This window comes from Parambassis ranga, chromosome 3, assembly GCF_900634625.1.
Source record: "Parambassis ranga chromosome 3, fParRan2.1, whole genome shotgun sequence".
In the NCBI taxonomy this organism is placed as follows: Eukaryota; Metazoa; Chordata; class Actinopteri; family Ambassidae; genus Parambassis; species Parambassis ranga.
This window is the reverse complement of record NC_041024.1, coordinates 24970543-24990206: the sequence shown is the minus strand read 5'-3', so window position 1 is coordinate 24990206 and position 19664 is coordinate 24970543. Positions and strand designations below refer to the sequence as shown.

The 19664-nt window shown below is 40.1% G+C and overlaps 1 protein-coding gene across 4 annotated transcripts in view; it reads right to left on the bottom strand.

Annotated features, from left to right (window-relative positions):
• The window catches only part of cemip (cell migration inducing hyaluronidase 1), a 145220-nt gene that overhangs the window by 3002 nt on the left and 122554 nt on the right, over positions 1 to 19664 (bottom strand). For all 4 annotated transcript variants that reach the window (XM_028402658.1, XM_028402657.1, XM_028402659.1 and 1 more), the window contains 14 exons: positions 17482 to 17551; positions 16817 to 16945; positions 13647 to 13732; positions 12293 to 12424; positions 12015 to 12050; positions 10623 to 10778; positions 8621 to 8801; positions 8263 to 8478; positions 7486 to 7697; positions 2357 to 2542; positions 1955 to 2159; positions 602 to 688; positions 181 to 338; positions 2 to 102 (listed from right to left, as the gene is read on the bottom strand). In XM_028402658.1, coding sequence (XP_028258459.1) covers positions 2 to 102; positions 181 to 338; positions 602 to 688; positions 1955 to 2159; positions 2357 to 2542; positions 7486 to 7697; positions 8263 to 8478; positions 8621 to 8801; positions 10623 to 10778; positions 12015 to 12050; positions 12293 to 12424; positions 13647 to 13732; positions 16817 to 16945; positions 17482 to 17551 — 1955 coding nt within the window. The remainder of the gene's footprint in view (position 1; positions 103 to 180; positions 339 to 601; positions 689 to 1954; positions 2160 to 2356; positions 2543 to 7485; positions 7698 to 8262; positions 8479 to 8620; positions 8802 to 10622; positions 10779 to 12014; positions 12051 to 12292; positions 12425 to 13646; positions 13733 to 16816; positions 16946 to 17481; positions 17552 to 19664) is intronic.

The following is a 19664-nucleotide window of genomic DNA, read 5'->3' as shown; positions in this document are numbered from 1 at the left end:
CCTTTCAGTTTGATGTTTTTGTCCGCTCCAAGTCTCTCCAGGACTTTAGTCCAGGCCCCTCTGGTTATTAGCGGACCCTTAGACGTCATGAGGACAATTGAACTGGTGAAAGAGAGTGGTGTGTTCACACTGAGCTGACAGCAGATGCCGACTTTGGACAGAAGAAGAGCAGTTTCTTACTCGTCTTTGAGTCCACTGACATAGTTGTCTATCTGTGCAGGGATGCCCTGTAGGATGGAGTTCCTGAAGCTCCTGCTCTCTACCATCTTTCCATCATGGCCATCAATTACTGTCAGTTGCACCCCATCCTCTGGCTGGTACAACTTCTTGCCGTTCACCTGTTGCAACAGATGCAGCACAAAAACTGGGTTATTAGCACCAAATCCAATACAATCCAATACATTAAAAGTAGTGTGGAAGTAGGACCGTAGCCTGCTTTTATACACAGACTGATGTATAATGTAATCCAGCTATAAAGCAGTTAAACTAGTAGACTTTTCATTAATTAGTGTAAACGTGTCTTTTTAGTGTGCATAGTTAGAAACTAGTGTTTCCTTCTAGTCTGACGACTCGATGTCTTTGAGCAGAAGACAAAGGATACCTCAGTAAAGGTGAAGTCCTCCTTGATGTGGTAGAAGCGGGTGCTGTAGGACTCCAGTTTGATCTCCAGGAAGTGCTCTGATGTGTGCTGAAAAGAAACAAACCAAAGAATTTATTCTTACACTTCACAGAAGCAATTTAAGCCAGGTTGTTTTCCTAAATAATGTAGGAATCAGAGCATTTAGCTAGATACTGACTGCAGACCAGGTTTAGAGACGCTCTGACCCATCACACTTGGTCCATGTCTCTTATATGTGGACTAAATTATGCTGCCTAATATATCCTACCTACAGACAAGTGCCACGGTCACCACATAATCAGTGTTATTCATTTCACCTGTCTGTGCTCTGAATGGTAAGCAGGTTGACATGAAGTAACTGTGTGTGTGTATGTGTTTCTATAGACAATTCTCACTTTCAGAAACAAGTGTTAGCAAATGTATAGTAAGTTAAATTTAATCACAGTTCATTTGTCTGTTCTTTTATTTTTTAAAAACTTGCCCTACTTAAAACACATACATGTTGCAGGTGGTCTGTATCATTTATTATTGTCTTTAATTTCCAGTTTTAATATTCTTCTATTATTTTATTGTAAGCTATATAATATTTTTATGTTAATATTGTTGTTTATTGTGTTTAATATTTTTATAAATTGCACCCGATTAGTTTCATAAATGCTACAACAATAAAACCTGACTAACTTGTTACATTATCTTTTAACAAAAAACACACACACATATATGTGTAATATATATATAGATATATAGATAATCCTATATATATATATATATTTCTGACTTTATTTCTGATAACCTGAGTCTAAATTCAAAAAGTGCTGGATCCCTGCACAGACGTGCTACATTTACATTCTACTCTGCACATCAGCCAAATACCTGCTCAATGTTTGTCATGTGTCTGCTGTTAATGTGAGAAAATCAACACTTTCTTGTTGTTTTTGTGTTTACAAAATCTTATTTGTGACAATCTTTTTAAGTGAGACATGTTTTGGGTTAGAGGTCCGTCGATACAGCTTTGTCTAAGCTGATCCCACCTTTGGAATCATGGGCAACAGTTTTTTTTGTTTCTATTTCTCTGATGAAATATAAATAAGTTAAATAACAAATGTATATATAAAACAGTTTATTAACAAATGATACTTAGCTCAACACATTTATTGAGCTGATTGTTAAAAACCTGTTAATGGGTTTTACGGGCCAATGTATGAATGCTACATTTACTTTTTTACAGTTTCTCACAGACTTTTTAGAGTCTGTCCTCATTGGTTACTATTAAAAATGCAAAAATATCTCCTAGTAAACAGACCCTGATGAGAAAAATGGATTGAATTTACTCACCAGCCTGGCATTAGGTATCTTTCTGGGCATGGGTACATCTACAACGGGCAGCTCGGCATGTCTGGGGTAGGCCTGGGCCATGCAGTTGCTGGGCGGGCTGCCTTTTGGTATGACGGCTGTTATCTTGACGCGCTCACATCCTTTCTCAGAGCAGAAGGCAAACTGCTCCTTGTTGTTATGAGCCTTTACCTTTAGGAACAGGAGGCTGCAACACAGTTAAATGTTATTTAGTATCAACAGAAAAAAAAATGATTTAGGAATTATAATTCATAGAACATTAAGGCCATGCAGCCTGTGCACATTGTCTTCTGGCATGAGCAGGCAGATGGTAAAGAAAAGCTCTGTGTAAGCCAAACACATTTACAAAGAAACTGAAAGTAAACAAAAAGCGATTAGCCTGACCCAGTGTCCTCCTCCCAGTAGTAGTATCCTCTGGCCTGGTGTGAGTGGTTGATCTTGTCCCTCTGAGAAGTCTTCATGAAGACGCCGGTCTTGCGGGTCTGCTTGGTCAGGCGGTTGTGGATGTCAGAGATGATGGTAAGGGAGGTGCCTTGTGGGTAGCAGATACCCACATTGATCCAGTCATTCCTGACACACAATAATACAATGTCAGTTAACTGCACACATCAGGTTGTGTCATAACTATTAGATAATTGGCTGTGAGGCAGATGCATCCGTGCATCTGTGTTCCTTTTTGTTGGTCCTACAGCCAATGCCAATATGATTGTATTGACATTTTTACACATACAAACAAACATTTTTCATTAAAAAGGCTAATTTAGCACAGTGTGTCAGGGGAGAGCAACCTGTCGCCAGTGTCCCAAATAGTCCTAAAGGCCCTTGTCAAAGTCATATAATAGACAAGCATGTTCTAAGTAGGGGTAGACATGTATTGGATTTATGACAGAAGAGAGTTCTGCAATCAATGAAGTGCCCACTTGAACACCACAATGGACCAGAGACTGGAGGTTGGGCTACATGCATGAGTGTGCTGCCTTGGGGCGCACACACAACCTCATACATGTATGTGAGGACACAAAAAAAAAAACGCAAACACTCACACACAAACATTATAAGCCAGTCTGACAGCCATTAAGTGTCCACATTTCTCTTCTTGCACTTATGTGCAGGCACCCTGCAGGGCCCCTGTAACAGCAGCTAATTGGGCTACACATACACATACACTATATTTCCTCAGGGTGGAATAACAATGCTCTGCCTTTGTCTAATCAGAAATTATAGTCTCATCTTGACATTATAGCATTATCTTCTCTCTGATCCAGCAGTAATTTTAAGGCTTGCTTGTTGGACACCAAGGTTAGATGGTGTGCTGGATGGTTGCAGCACTAACTGAAAAATAATTCATTGAAATAAAGTCATCAGGACATAAATGAAACAAGCAGAATATTAATTAAGTGAAATCTACCACATAAATTGAATCTGTCAACCAGTCTACACATCTGAAAGATCATGATCTGCCTGCTCCCAGATTCATCATCAACACTTCAATATATCACACTGAACAAAGCTCATCTCATTAAGCCATGATGAGTGTGTTTACCCCCCAGAGAACAGACAGCAGCTGCTTTTTTATATCAAGTCAAAAAATAAACAAGTCATATTACAGCTGTGACTGCAAAGCGTCAGCCTTAGTTGCTGTACATGACTGTGACCAGTAGATGGGGCTTTTGCTGTGCGCACAGTGAATGGATGCTTTGACTCAATCTTGTCCTTGTCAGGGTGGACTCAGACCATGGGGATTAACTGACATGCTTGAGATGACAATGGACCTTTATGCAATTTAAACAGCTCATGGCCACACTGTAAACACCATCAGAAAGAAGGAGGTCGAAGCACTGAGTGAGGCTCTCCCGATTTCTGTGGTGAGCTGATGTAAATAGATGGTGTGAGCTGAAGGATATGAGTGACACCAGGAGTGGCACATAACGTAGAGACAGCCTGCCTTCAACACATTAACCACATTGGACACACAAAGATTGTGGTACAGACCACCGAGGACCCATTTTTGCTCCTGTGCAAACTTTAGATAGCGTAATGCCACCTTGTTGTGTGCTTTCAAAGAGCATTCTGTATACCGTTCCACCACGCTGGTTCAACCACAGCTCTGATTTCAGCTCAGAGGCACAAAAAATGTTCTACCATTGTGCCTCTGTGATGGTGCAACTGCAACACAAAGAAAAGGAGAGGACTGAGAGGGGAGCAGTTTGATTCTGATTCTGTTTTCTCCGGGTACTCCGGCTTCCTCCAACATTCTAAAGACATGCTTGTTAGGTTAATTGGTGACTCTAAATTGCCCGTAGGTGTGAGTGTGAAAAGTTTTTTTGTCTGTATGTTGCACTGTGATGGACTGGTGACCTGTCCAGGGTGTACCCTGCCTCTCACCCATAGATAGCTGAGATAGGCCCCAGCCCCCTGTGACCCTGCCCTGCAGGACAGAGTAGGTTCAGATAATGAATGGATGGATGGATGAGAGGGGAGCCTACCTTCAGATTATCAGGAGGAAGCAACACAATTCTGATTATTTCAGGTCTGTATGAACACACAGATCCCAATGTCGATATCCAATCAGACTTTTGTCTCTTCAGTCGAGTCAATATGAACACGTCATTGACATGTAGCAGCTATATAGTTTCACAAAAATGAGTGTTTTTGTTGTTTGTGATGCAGAAGACCTGCAAAAATATCAATGTGCACATGCAAGTTTCAGACGACACTGATGTTCTCACTCAGATGTGAAGCTAACGCAAAACAACATCTATAGGCAAATCTGACCTAAGTCTAAAAAAAATCTGAATTGAACTATGTGGCTTATAATGTGAATGTAGCCCTGAAGACCCCTACAGGGTCAGTGATAGAAAACAGGAGGAGGATGGTGGTGGTATTAACTTATAATAAACACAATCCAAGTTCAGTCCTTCAGTCAGGTGTTTAACTCTGCTTTGCTATTTCAGATCAGGGATATAATTTACTTGGTTAGGTTTAAATAAACCATGCTATTTTAGGGCCTGGTTGCTATGGCTACAATGCCAACTCCTACTGCCTGAAGAAGAGCGAATGTCATGGTCTGATGGCGCTAGTCACAAGCTCAGGCTTGTTGTATGTGTATATTTATAACAGTCATGTAGTTCAATAGACACATTTTCTGTATTTATTTGGAAGAAGATTGGAGGGACAGATGAGGAGTTTGGCTACAGATATTTGAAGAGCTTTTTATCTCAGATGTTCAGTCTTCAGCTCCAACCAGTGCTGTTCTAAGTTACGTCACTCGAGCCTATTCCTCAGACTTCATACAGCTCCCTGTGGAAACCACAAAACGCTTGCTACAACTTGTTTCACCTATGAAGCAGCTCTGCCGTGGACCCATAAACAGACTTTGATGTTAAAAATTGGTGTAGTTCCCCTTTTTTGATCTAAAAACATTTAGATCATATGACATGTTGTCTGTCCACATCTTAACAAAGTTGGGGAGGAGGGGAAAACCCTCCATCATGACCTCTTTAATGATCAGAATTGTTTTCCTACCAGTAGAGCAGTTTCCACTCATGAATGATGGCTTTAGTCCAGAGAAGTGGAATTGGTAAACCTCCCACAAGCAGGGTGAGTTAATAGTTCATTTCCAAAATGTACTTAAACAGGCTTAAAAAGCACAGCTGGCTGATTACACACACATTAATATCACTACTACCTATCTAAAAAGAGGAGGGTATAAAAGCTCATGACGTCAGGTAGAAGAGTGATGCACAGAGGCAACCTCCTGAATTCTTTTTTGATAATAAAGCCAGATCAGGATCTCATAATGACAAGATAATGCTGCAAGTTATAATTATGAATTATGAAATTTGGTGAACTCTGCATTCCGCATGTCTCCTCAAGAATGTAATGTTTCTGGCGTCTTTGCAGGCTTGATGTGGTAAATCATGTGAGTGGGGTTGATGGTGCTAAGGGTCAGTGGTGTTGCTGTTTGTCTTACACATGACAAGTGACAGAAAAACATATTAAAGCCTGCACTAAAGAAAAGAGAGGATGACCAACATCATTATGGTGTCACACATGAGGATTTAGTGCAGTGTTAAAATGTACAATCATGATGGTATTTCAATATATGGGTTTGTAACTGTTGTTCCCTGTTGTTGAATGGCTTTCTGTCTAAAATGAAAACAGTGGCCGTGCACAGGCGTTACAGAATGCTTTTAGGGATGGTTCTGTTGACACATCCTCGCAGCCATCCTGTCATATACTGGACAATCAGTGCTGGTACAGATTTTATCAGTATGACAAGTAGTGCTAGTGGCAGTCAATCAGAAAGCTCTAGTGGGGGTGGATACACATTGGTGACATTTAACCAGGAGGATTAATGCACTACTGACTACAAGGCTACAAATCTGCTGCTGCTTTATCTCAGCAGAAACACACACCCTTTTTCAAATGGCTGATTTTGTTCCATTACTTTTTAAAAGCATGTTTTGATAACTGATTTTCACAGTGATCATTTAAAACCTGATAAGAATCATACATAATTGAAAAACTCTTATGAAACAAGGCAGTTTAGCAGTTTGTGATTTGTGTCATGGTAGCCTTTGTTTTACCCTTTCAGAGTGCTGAAATGCAGTTTTTTCCTGTCACACTTTCTGATGATCCCAATTTCCTGCTCTTATATAAATCAATGTGAATCATATTAGAGTCTATTTAGAGCATGATTTTACTCTCTAGTTAGACACAGAACCCTGTGGTTAGTTCTGGGGATACATTTGACTAGGTTAGGTTTAGAAAATAAAAAGGTTTTGGTTACCACAGTAACCTGAAGGCCCTTCTACAGCATGATTCATCACCTTGTAATGTATGATGTTTATTGTATTTCTCTTACTCTCTCTCTCTCCTTCATCCTCTCTGTCCTGTCTACCTCTTCTTCTCCTCCTCTACCATGCCAGCTATCAGCAGTAAGACACTGTCTGCTTGCTCAGGGTTGTTCAGGCTCTGGGTTTCGGCAAAGCACCTAGAAATTTTGATTCTCAAACGTGCTATATAAATAGAATTGAATTGAATCGAACTGTATGGACATTTGGTTAAAATGGTTGCTCTCTATTATACTATGAGAATTAACATCACTATGCATTGTGATGATATATTTTAACATTTGGAAATGTAAATATAAAATAAAATTCATTTGAATTGAACCTAATGAGACACCATCCTTCTCCTCTGCCTGTCTCTATTGACTGCTGCAGTGCTGCTTTTTTGATTTGGAGTTAAAATACAGGATAAAACTGGCCCCATTGATGGATCACTACAACGAATGAAACCCTGAGGCTGCTCAGTGTGGTCAAAGAAATGGGCCTGTGCTCTAGATCAGAAAGGTGAATTTGTTTGTCCTAGACCTAGATTCTTCTGATCAATTTGATATGCTGTCTAATATAATTAGTGCAACTGACTTATTCACACAACCCCCACATAAATGCAGTAGCCATGCTCGGTGTCCTAAGTGTTTGCAGTCAAAGGTGCAGCTCACTGACTTGTTGAAGTTGATGAGCCAGATGGTGACTTCAGCAGGTGCTGCCTGGTCCCAGTGGATGGTGTAGCCTTTGGCCAGCATGATTACTGGCTGGAATTGCTGGTAGTGTTTCCTCTTCCCCAGGGCGCCCTCTAGTGTCAGAGGTCGATCAGGGTACTCGTCCTTCACCATATGCATGTTCAGGTTGGCAGGGTTGCGTGTCTGGATGTAAAGCTGTAGCACATTTGATAAAACAATATGCTATATTATCCAAAATATCCCTGGTGTGATTAATTTATAAAAGTGGAAAAAACATCTTTCTTTGAAATGAAAAGATGTCACAGCTGAACACACTCAGTGGCTTTGCTTGTTAAGTTTCTCACATATAAGCCATAGTAAATAAGCCATTGTTATCCAAATGGATAATTTTCACCTGCTGTCCCTCGGTCAGACATAAAATTAGCCAATAAAATACATTTAAAGGTAATCTATGTCATTATAACCTGTGGCTTATGTTAGCAAATGTTATTGGTGACATTAAAACTACATTACTAGAACGGCTCAGTGGTTTCATGACTTCATGCTTTTGTTATTATTATTATTATGATGCCTTTAGCACTTTAGATTATCGCCTACATAAATTCTTCTTTGATAAATGCATGGACACTTCCACAACACAATTCAAAGAAAAGTTTCACAATATAAAATGTAGAAAATACAGGGTGCATGAGTGAGCAGATTTTTGTTTGTGAAGCTCATCTGTCTAGGATGGATGCACGATCGACATCTGCTGACCCACCTGTGCATAATGGCCACTGCAGATTGCAGCCTTCCAGTCAGGCACATCAATGCAGTCAGGGTGACGGAGCAGCCAGTTGTCCTCCTTAACCAGAAAGGCTCCCGGATACTCACTGACCGAGCCATCGATATCGTGAAAAATGGTCGTCTTGTCCCCGTCCATCTGCATTTTATTGAACCAGGGACCCGGCTCGCCAAAAAAGACGCGAGACGTAATCTGCAGAACAGTGATACATTTGAGGCTCTTATGCATTGCTCCTATCTAAACTTCCAAACCTTTTAAGAGTTTTGTATGTCACCTCCTAGTTTTGTCAATCAGTGTAATAACTATGTATTTAAATAAGCTGGTGCTGACTTACAGGTACGTGATCGAAGGTGATGTCACTGACGTTATTGTTGGGACAGCTCTGCCAGGAGTTGTTGAGCCTGAAACCGAAGGCGCTGGTGTGCCGTCCATCCAAGGCTATATATTTTCGAAAGGTACAGTTCTGCACATTGATTGGCCCATCATATATCTGCATGCCTCGCATAGGAAAGTCTCTGCAGGGAAGACACATCATACACGCATTAGCAATTTACATTTAGTGTTTAGATGGATGCATTGGCTGGATTCAGCTTAATCTAATATTAACCTGATTTAAATTAGACACTGATTCACAGGATTACATGGGAGGAGGAAGCACACACAGTCACACCTGCACACACACTCCATATATCCATGATAAAGGATTTGTTTATCACTGTGATCTGATTCCAAGACCACACTAGTAGTAATGTGATAAAAACCACCACACTTCATTCTGCTTTTTAAAAGCACTCACATCAATGTTTCTGTGCCATGGATGCTACTGGAACTCTCTTCTGTCCTGAGGCCTTCAACACAAGTTTTGAAGTGTACACAGTAGGAGTGCACAATGATCTCCACATCTAGCTGCATCAATGCTACGGCGGCAGAAAGAAGTGGTTTGTGTGGAGTTGTCTGTTTCCCACACAATAAAGGGATCTCTAATATTACAGCTGTTGAGACATTCCTTCTGTACTCTGCCAAGTGGGCCGGGGCACAGAACTGATTTCTGGCATACCAAGTCTGGCTCTCACACATACCAGTCTCTATTAAAACTGGTACTCCACCCAACTCTCTTTGGGGCATTTGACACTTTGGCCTAAAAAGTGGCCTAGTTTGCTCTTTCACGCAGCACTCCTCCTCTACCCTACTCTCGTACAAGTGATTGTCTGTCCTGATTACTATCACTCTTCCTCATTTGACAATCTTTCCCCACAGTGAGATGTGTTCACATGCACAGGTGCTCTGTTTTTCTCTCTGTTCTTAACATATGTAGAGTAAGGAAAGAGATTAAGGAAGCCATGGAAAGCCTGAAGCCTATCCCAGCTGTCAGTGGGCGAGAGGTGGAGTGCAGCCTGGACAGGTCTACCATCACAGCACTAACATAGAGAAACAAACAAACATTCACACTCACACTTGCGCCTATGGCCAATTTAGAGTCTCCAGTTAAAACCTAACATGCACGTCTTTGGTATGTGGGAGGAAGCCGGAGTACCTGGAGAAAACCCACACAGAACAATCTGAAAATCCTGTACGAAAAGGCCAGATTTGAACTAACCTTGTTGCAGTGTATCAGCAGTGCTAACCACTGCACCACCAAGTTTTATTCAACAAGTACTCCTATCTCATGTAAGAAATTCAACTCAATTGAAATTAAATTGAGAGGAACAAACATGCACAAACATCATACATTACAGAGAACAAACATGACATCTGTTAATAAATAATAATAATGAAAAGCAGCTCATAACAAATGCTTAACAAAACAAACCATGACTTCTGCTAGTGTTCAGCTGTTGATGAAGCATGTTGGAACTACCCGTTGTGCCACTGACAGAGTTGCACCATTTGTCGTCCTGATACTCGCCTACTCCTGGTTTCTGGAGCAGGTGAGTATCAACCTATGTGCCAATAATGTGTGATGTGTATGTTGTATGAATAACTTTGTTGTATACCAAGAGTTTTGCAACTCCCAACCTTTTTTTTTGGTAATTCTGATCCATACTTCTTTGTGCTTTAGACTTCCTCCTTGTCAGGAATTGTTACCTTACCCTCTGACTGACTGCTTTTTGATCCTGAGTCCTTTTGTCTGATATTCTGAACAACTTGATCATTTATCTGGATACTAGTGAAACATGTCCTTTATTAACCCGAATAAAACTATTTTACCTTTTTATTGTATTTTTCCTTTCCTTAAGCTCCTTGCTTTTTTAGGTGTAGATTTTAATCAGGAAATGTATGAGAATGAAGCTTGTGAAACCAAAACAAAAAGCTGAGAGGCGCTAATTGCCACTTACACAGCCCGTGGTAGGGTTCTGCCAGTGTGGTCAGAACCTCCGGGGCCCCAGATCCTATTGTCCGGGAGCGGCATCCCATGATTGTCACTTTCACCCACAAACAGTGAGTTCTTCACTTCCTGACGAGAGCCGTCGTCGTCTGGAAACGTCCCTCCACTGCACACACAGACAAGAACATGTTCCATCAGCAATGAAGTAATCTTTCCACCCATGGACTATACTACTTCAAATAACATGTTCAAGGCTAAAACTGTGCTGGGAAATAAAGCCTTGGAGGGCGCAGGTCTCTGCCCTGCTGGTTCATATAGTGCGCATGCAGAAATAAACCCAGACTATTGCCAATTGTTCAGGCCGCCATTATTCCATACATGTATGAGTAACTGTTATGCTCATCATCATTTTTTTCCATATATTTTTCTCTAGAACATAAAATCAATGATCCAATAATAAATTTGAGTTCCTGAGTACACAGTAGTTAACACAGTTATTCATGTCTGAGGACTGCTTCATACGCTGAGCTGTCAGAACTCAAACATGGTTATGTTGCTTTACGTGGCCTCTATCGTTGTTTTAAGGCCGTGAGATGCCATAACAGTCTGTCCACTCTTCAGTTTCTGGTTGTGCTCTGTACATTTCTAGCCCCAGTTGCTGACTAGTACAAATAGATTCCTACTCCCACACTGCAACACAGAGAGACAGACATTTGTCTGTCATACAGACATTGTACATACTTTGTATATTCTTGTATATCATGATCTGATTGAGATGCTACTTAGATATTTACTTAGATATTTATTATATGTTATTTATATTGTGGTATGTCTGTAACAAAAAATAATTTCCTCTCTGGGATAAATAAAGGAATTCAGATTCTGATTCTGAAATACAAAATGTAATTTAATCATGTTAACTGGTAGTCATTACTAAGCAGCTGTACTGTTACTATCTAATCAAATTGTCTGATAAACCTGGCACACATTAAGCTGTACATATATATTTGATAAAAAAAAACATATTTTACCAATAAGAATACAGTTCTAATTACTGTGAAATTATTGGTGAAACAACAATATAGAGAAGTTATGAATGTGCTGTATTGTATGAACCTACTGGCAGCATGCTAACTAAAGCCAGATGAAAACTCCTTACCAATTCCCACCTCTGTGACCATCACGCTCAAATTACTTTTTACACTGCATCAAAGCACTGTTTCCCAGTGCATCCTAAGCAGAGTCCTTATAAGGCATTTTCCAATTACTCACACACACACACAGTGAGAGAGAGGGTGAGAGAGCGAGAGAGAAAGAGAGAGAGAGCTGTAAATGCACACAACAGCCTTTAATTTCCATCTATAGAAATATGAACTGTGGTTTAATAGAAGGGGAGTCTCACCTTGCCAAAGTGAGTCCAACGCCATTATCGGCAAATCTAAAGGAGAGAATATTATTGTAAGCAACAGTCCATGGAAATACACACACACACACACACACGCACACACACACACACACACACACAAAGTCTGAAGGAGATTAAAAGTTATTATCAGATAGGGATGATTGTTTCCCTTTCATGTCTGAGCAGAACCTGTACTACGTGACACTGATGAGAATTTTTAGCATTACATTATATGAAAATATGCACAGCTTTCTATGTATGTGCGGAGTACTCACTGGCAGTCATCTAGCCAGACATCACCTCCTCTCAGCCAGGCTCCATGGTCCTGGTTCTTATAGGCTACAAAGTGGTGGATGAGGGCAGGGACTCTGGGTTTGAAGGGGTCTGCGTCCTGGTGGGGGCCGTACCTAAAAAATAGAGTATCAATTTTAGCATTTACTACAAAGTGCAGTTATTCAGTGGTGTAACAGTAACAGTGACATGATGGGCCAGATGTCACACTAGGAAACTGTTTGGAAAGGTTGTTGGAAAATACCTTGTGACTGACAGATGATTCAACCAATCTTCTGTCAGTCACAAGGTATTTTCAACCAATCAGAGCAACAGATGCTAAAGACGAAACACACAAGCCACTAAAGATCTTTGAAAGCTCACATGTAACATATTTTTATATCTTTTTTAGAGAAAATAGGCACATAAAAGGCAAAGGGTTGCTTGTGATTCCTGCCAGAACTAATACAATGCTATGCTATATGGAGTGCTGCAGGAACGAGTCCTAAAAGCGTTAGCATTTTAGCACGCCTATCAACCAACAATGGGTTTCTGAGGTCTGTGGTCAACACGAGCTCACATGATTTTCGCTTTTAATTCTTTGACACAAAATATACAAACACAAGTTAATTTCTGTAATAATCCAAAACCCAGTGGAAATCCCCCACTGGGTTTTTGTCAATTAACCCATGAGAGCCTGATCACTTCACATTGACCAACAAAAACACGTCAACCCTGGTGAACTTTGTTGTGTACTCCTGTACTTGTACTTGCTATTTTGAGTGCATAAGTGCATTCACACTAAGTACATTGTACTCATAACAATGAGACTGAAATGATGGACACTACATATCAGAAGTGAAAGAACAACTACAAAAATGGCAGCTGAAGCAAACAATTACATCAAATAAATGTAATACACAAAGATGTGCAAAGTGTTTATCTATCTAAGCGCCACTAGGCATCTGTACACAGTTCCCTGCATGTAAGTGCATGCACTGAAGAGAGCATTCACCTCACAAATGTTAGTATGAATGGAAGTGGACTATTGAGCCATTCATGATGAAGGTGGAGCCCTGTGTAGGGTGTTTTACAGTTAGGTGGTGATAACACATTGGTCTGTAAGACTCATTTCATTGTGAATAATCTCATATATTCTACAGTGAGATTTACAGTGACACTCCCTGTTTGCTGGTTACATAACATTAACAGGAAACATTACAGAGTACATATCCATCATGGTGAGTTATACTGGGTGTGATGTGACTTCAGCTTGTCATACAGGTTTGTTTACAGGGTGAGGACATTTCAGGGTGTTTGTTATGGGGTGAGGACATTTTCAGGCCTCGGGAGTCTGACCTGGCTCCAACCAGAGACAGGAATGGTCTCTTGTCCTTGTCGTTTGCTTGGGTAGTCTTTACTCCATTATCAAGGATCATCCCAGCCTAGAAGAGAAAGAAGACAGATGAAATACATAGTAGTAGTTAAAAAAACACTCAACAGGCTTCCAATTAAACCTGCCCTGTAATTATGTTGCATTAACAGCTGACCGTTTTCAACATAACAGGAAGAGCACATGAATATAGTTGTGAAAGATGTTTTATGGCTTATTCAACCAATAAATCAGGCTCGGTAGCAGAAGACTTATATTCAGTGCTCCTGTCCAAACACATGCTTAACAGCGCAGCATCAGGTCTTAATTAGCAGCAGAGCATTCAGATTAAGTCAGCTGCAGCTGCTTTCAATTACATAATCATCTGCAAAAATGATGTGGACCCAACGGTGTTTGTGGTACGCTTTAATAAAGCTGACTATTAACCTTGACCTGCTCATCCTTCTGTGGGAAGTGTTTTCTTTTCTTGTGACTGTCTGCCTTGCTTTTTCCTACTACAGAGCTATAGAGTGCCATTTCAGTCAAAAGTAAATGGATTTTAGGCATATTAAATATTTAAAATCAATAATTATGTCTATGAAATTAATCCTGAACTAAAAAAAATATGAATATGAATGTTTATATTTGTCATTTTTCCACCCCAGAAACTACATTTATTTATTTATTTATTTCAGGAGACTCTTACTTCATGTTGCCACATTTATTTCACACTACACTATTTTTGACGCTGTAGTCGTTAGCAAGTAATAGGAGTTGATTGAGCTAACTAGCTCAAATAATGATCCAAATCTAACCCTAGAAAAAAGCTCACATTTCACTTTTTGGATAGTACTATTATTGATGTATATCTTTCTTACAGATAAGGTGATATGGCCCGCTCTGCTAATGGATGCAGTTCAGTTTACGACTGCTGGTGACAGGAGATCCTCAGATAAGGGGCTATGCTGCTGCAGTCAATCAAAATGGCAAACCTATGGCAAGTAGTGCCATGAGTTATGTGAATATTTCTTGTGAATAATCTTAAAATGAATTCATATTTGAATACAATACTGAAATCTGTATTTATTCAAATGTAAATAAATATAAATCCAACATAATTCATTACTTTTTATTTGTATCTATTTTTGTCAGGCTTGAATTCTTTGCAATATGTACTGTATTGTTACATAGGTCTACTTGTTGAATGGAATGGAATGTCATTCCATAGCATGGTGGTGAGGCAGTTTATACATGTGTTGCATAGAGGTTTTATTTGGTGATGGTGAAGGGTGTATTTAGCAACACATAGCAAAACCTGGTGCCTGTTAAACCCCAACACTATTCCCTGCTCAAAATAAAAACAGTCACAATAACAGAAGCCCTTAGCTTCAAAACAAAGCCAACAGCTGTGTTTCTGCTCTGAACGCTCAACCTGCAGCCCTGACACGACCTCTTCTCTTACAACATTCTGGGGTGGCAGCCTGACATGAGTTATGCTCCCATTAGGATGATCCAAATTAAAAGTGAAGATGGGAAGAAAACTGGTGAGATGCAAGAGAGGAGAGATCACTGTTGGGGGCAGAGAAAGGAGGGGGATAACAACAGCGCTTCCCTTTTGCCAGCGCCTCATAAATCTCTCTGTGTTTCAGCTGCGTTTGATGCCGCGGGCTCCTCCAAACTCTCTCCTGCCCTCTCCATCTCATCTCCCTGCTTTGGCTCACTTTCCTCTCTTACCATTTGTCCTCGATTATGTTGTTCGGACTGTTCACCTTTAGCTCTTCCTCTCTGTTATAAAGCAGGTCAGATGTCTCCCCTCAACTCTAAGCGATTTCGTTTTTTTATTATTTAAAATATATCTTTTATCAAAACAAAAACAGATTCAAACTGCCAAAAAAATATATATAAATATATATATATATATATATAATACATTACATACATACAATAATACATACAATTTTCTATAAAATAATTTTCAGGATAGGGTGGCTGCACGCTGTCCAGTTTATTAATTGTCTATTTATTATATAATTATATGTAACACAATGTTGATTTAAATATAATTTCTCCCTGCAGCTGCAGTGTGACCTTCAACATTAGCAGACCATAGAAGAATGCTCGATCTACTGATCCACCAGTGTGGTTAAATAACAGTTCTGCTGTGACAGTCACTATGGGGTATATGTATAGGTATGGCCGTTTTTACAAAGGGGGTCTACAACTACATGTGGACAAATCCTCCTCCAAACCCTCAAAAGACTTGTCTTTGATTTAAGTTATTGCATTTACGGCTTGTGCAGTAAATGAGGATTCATGTGATGAGTTTCCATTAGATGAAATGTTATGATGTTACAGAGGACTTATTTTATTTCTTTGTTCCAAATTTCAAGCGGCCTATAGTCTACGTTCGTCGGGAGTAAATTATGTTAAAACATGTATAAATGACTTATTCTTGACAGAATGTAAAAGAGCTGTGTGCATGCGCACATTTGAATATTATCGGGCTCAGGCTTTTAAAAAAGCTGTCAATCAAAATGTACCTGTCGGGCCTAACTTTTAAGGCCCAGTCACAGCTTTAATGCTGCTGACAGAATAATGAGGCGGAAGCAGCCAGCTAGCTTGTCCAGTGGACCATACACAGAAGAATATGGTGGACTGATGTTCCTAAAAATCATCAACAAATATGTGTGGAGGCTTATAGAATGCCTGACAGTTAATGTCAGACAGGCATTCTAATGGTAAACAAGACAAGAGCCAATTAAATGCCATCAACCATGTATTGTAAACATGGATTTCAGTCACCCACACAAAGGCTGCATTTCTGTAACAGGAACCACGTGGAGTGCTGCAGAATAATCTAACTCATACTAAGCAGGGTGAAGTGGCTTATCATCATATGCTAGAAATATTCCACGGTGACTTTGATTCGGCCTCTTTCACTCTTGTTGAAGACAGACTAGGTGCTACAGTAAATACCTAGACCAAAGTTTGGGACTGACATTAACTGACACTTCATATTGATTTAGCATGGTTAAATAATACATTTATATGGTTAAATTGGATAATCCTAATTTGCCATTATTGCCCTCCATTTGTTTCTGTAAAGCAATCACATCAGTTGTCCCAGCAGCTTTTCTGCACCCATCCTCAGACTCACCCTATAGTTGGAATGGGCTCTGTTGTTGATGAAGTGGCCCATTGGTGTGAGTTCAGTCTGTCCAGGGGAATACAGCCCCTCAGAGGGACCAGTGGGCACATGGTGGAAAATGAACCAGAAGCCTGTTTCCTGAGGGTTTAGAAACAAAACACACACACAGGCTATTTAGACAAAGGTTTTCTTTTTTTATTCCAATAAATACAAAGCAGGAAAGTTGTGCACATTTGTAGATTTATGTGCTGGTTTATTTAGTCCATGCATAAACATGTGCACACTCCCACACACATAAGCGAGAGGTGCAGCTGTGCCACTCCGCCTTGTCAGCCTGTCTGTTTCTGTGTTGTTCTTCGCATGTATGCAAATGAGAAAAGTTATTACATTGGTGAGGATGAATGAGACTCCATTCCGCCCGATGTATCCTTGTGAAATCCCAGAAGTATGATCATAATTGGCACTCTATCATAGTGAAAGTGCGGCAGTGCCTCTGCCTGTTGTCTGCTTGATTCTGAAGTTAATAGGAGTATACAGCCATTAATCTGACCTGGCAATGTGGTAATGAGACAGACCTCCACCTGGAGAGGATGGGGGAGGAGGGTGTGGAGGGGGAAGAAAATGTGTGGGGGGGGGGGGGCTAAGAGAGTGAAAAGCTAGAGTAAGGAACTCACCTCTGAGCCTGCAGCAGCACAGTTGATGAGGTTGTTATTGGGGTTGGCGATCCAGAAAGTCGAAGTTGCGCTAGAGGAAAAAAAGTTGTAAAGAAGAAAGAAGAGAAAAAAAGTTATTGGAATTCACACCAAGTGTTTGAACAAATGATGAAGAGGTAAGTTTAAATGTAAGAACCATATTTGCGAGAACACATTCACACCACCCCCTCATACAGTACATGACACTCAGGACAGCACTTTAAACAGCATGAGCTGCCTTCTCCTAGGAGACGCAGAGTGAGATGGCTGAGACAGCACATTACACACAAATATATGACATATGATACACACTACTGTAGTGTCCTTATACTGGGTACACTGTTTTGCATGATGCAGTAATATTATACAGTATTTACAATATTCAGACTTTTGTCCACAGTGTGAAAAGTGTGATCTGAAAATATAGTGACATATTTAAAACTCCGTTTTTGATGTGTTAACAGATTTTATTTTGAAGGAATTGCTTAAATTATGTGCTGGTGTTACTTCCTTTTTTGGGTTTGACTGTTTTTTTTGTCAGTTGTGTGTCTGTGAATCTTCCCTGCGTTCCTTCCCCTATCAGGTTTTAAGGCATTATATTTCTCTTTGTGTCCATTATAAGCTTTTCCCTGATGTTTTTATGCCTCCTTTGATTTTTTTTGTCAGCCTTTAGCTGTTCCCTGTACTGTTAATCAGCTTTTTATTAAAAGCTCACTCTTTGTTCTTCAAACCTGCCTCTGGTGTCCTAATCTAGAACGTACTGTTTGTCATTCTCCTTATTCACTTTCATCCATTTTCCCCTCTGTCACACAGGGTTAAAGCCCTGCTAGCCTTTTTTTATTTCATGGACATTTTTTGCTTATTTTGCAAACCGACATAGAAAAGTTTATTCATTGACAGCTGGGATGGGGCTTGTGACCTGAGTTAAGAAGCAAAATCAAAGTGGCTTTGGATTAATTTACTGAAATAGATGGGCTCTGATGCAGCCAACTAGCCAAATAAAGAAAAACATGATTGGCATTTTCAATAGCCCATACTAGCCATTGTTGGCAACAGAGCACGAGACCCATTGGCCTTCCAGACTCTGAGCTTGTAACCATTCAGACTTTACCTCCAACAAGGTGCCCAAAGCCATGCTGCCTCTGAGAGATTTCTTCCACCTTTCTGCACCTGACAAACGATTAGTATGATGCTGCCACTTTCACAGGAGTGTAACTGACTGACTTAAAAGCATACACGATACAACAATCTCCATTAAGATGTCAGAGTGGACCTAGATATAGATTTTTTTTGTGACACCACCTCAGTCTCCTTACTGATTCACAGAAGCCAGTGACATAAGGAACCCACATAGAATCCATTAGATTAAACATTTGTTCACAGTGCTACCCAGGTGAACTGTGCATTGTTTTATATCCTCATTTTGTATGTTTTTTTTTTATTGTCATTTTGTATTCTTCAAAGGGCATCTGTTAGCTCTGTGATGAAGACAATGTATTCCGCTGTTATAATATAATCGGATTATGTCATCAAGGAAATGTTGCATGTCTCGTGGGGAAGTGATTTGCTCAACAAAGACAGTCAACATAAGTCAACATAATGATGCCAGAGCACATGGACACGCAGCTGAGTAACCCTTGTAATTATGATTCAATGTGAAGCATATTTATACTGTTTTTTTTCCACCTTTCACCAACAATCTGTCACACAGAAAAGCTGCAGGGATCTTCTAAAAGGTCAGGTCGTGTTGATTTTAGAGACACAGAACCACCTCACTGTTAGGAATACTTCCAAAGATATTTGACAGGAAATAAGAGACGTCATTTTACTTTATATTACCACTTTTATGGTAGCAGATTAGCAGGACACAAAGAACAAGACAGTAGTGAGGAAAAGACAAGAAACAGTGCGGGAGGTAGCGGAGATGAAGATTTTGAAGTTTCTTTAGGAGTGATGAGGATGGACAAGATCAGGAACTAGCCCATCAGAGGGACAGCTCAGGTTGGCTGTTTTGGAGACAAAGTCAGAGAGGACAGAGTTTGGACATGTGCAGAGGAGGGATAGTGGTTATATTAGTAGAAGGATGTTGGAAATGGAGCTGAGGTCAAGAGGAAGGTCACAGAGGAGATATATGGATGTGCTAAAAGAGGATGTGAAGTTAGTTT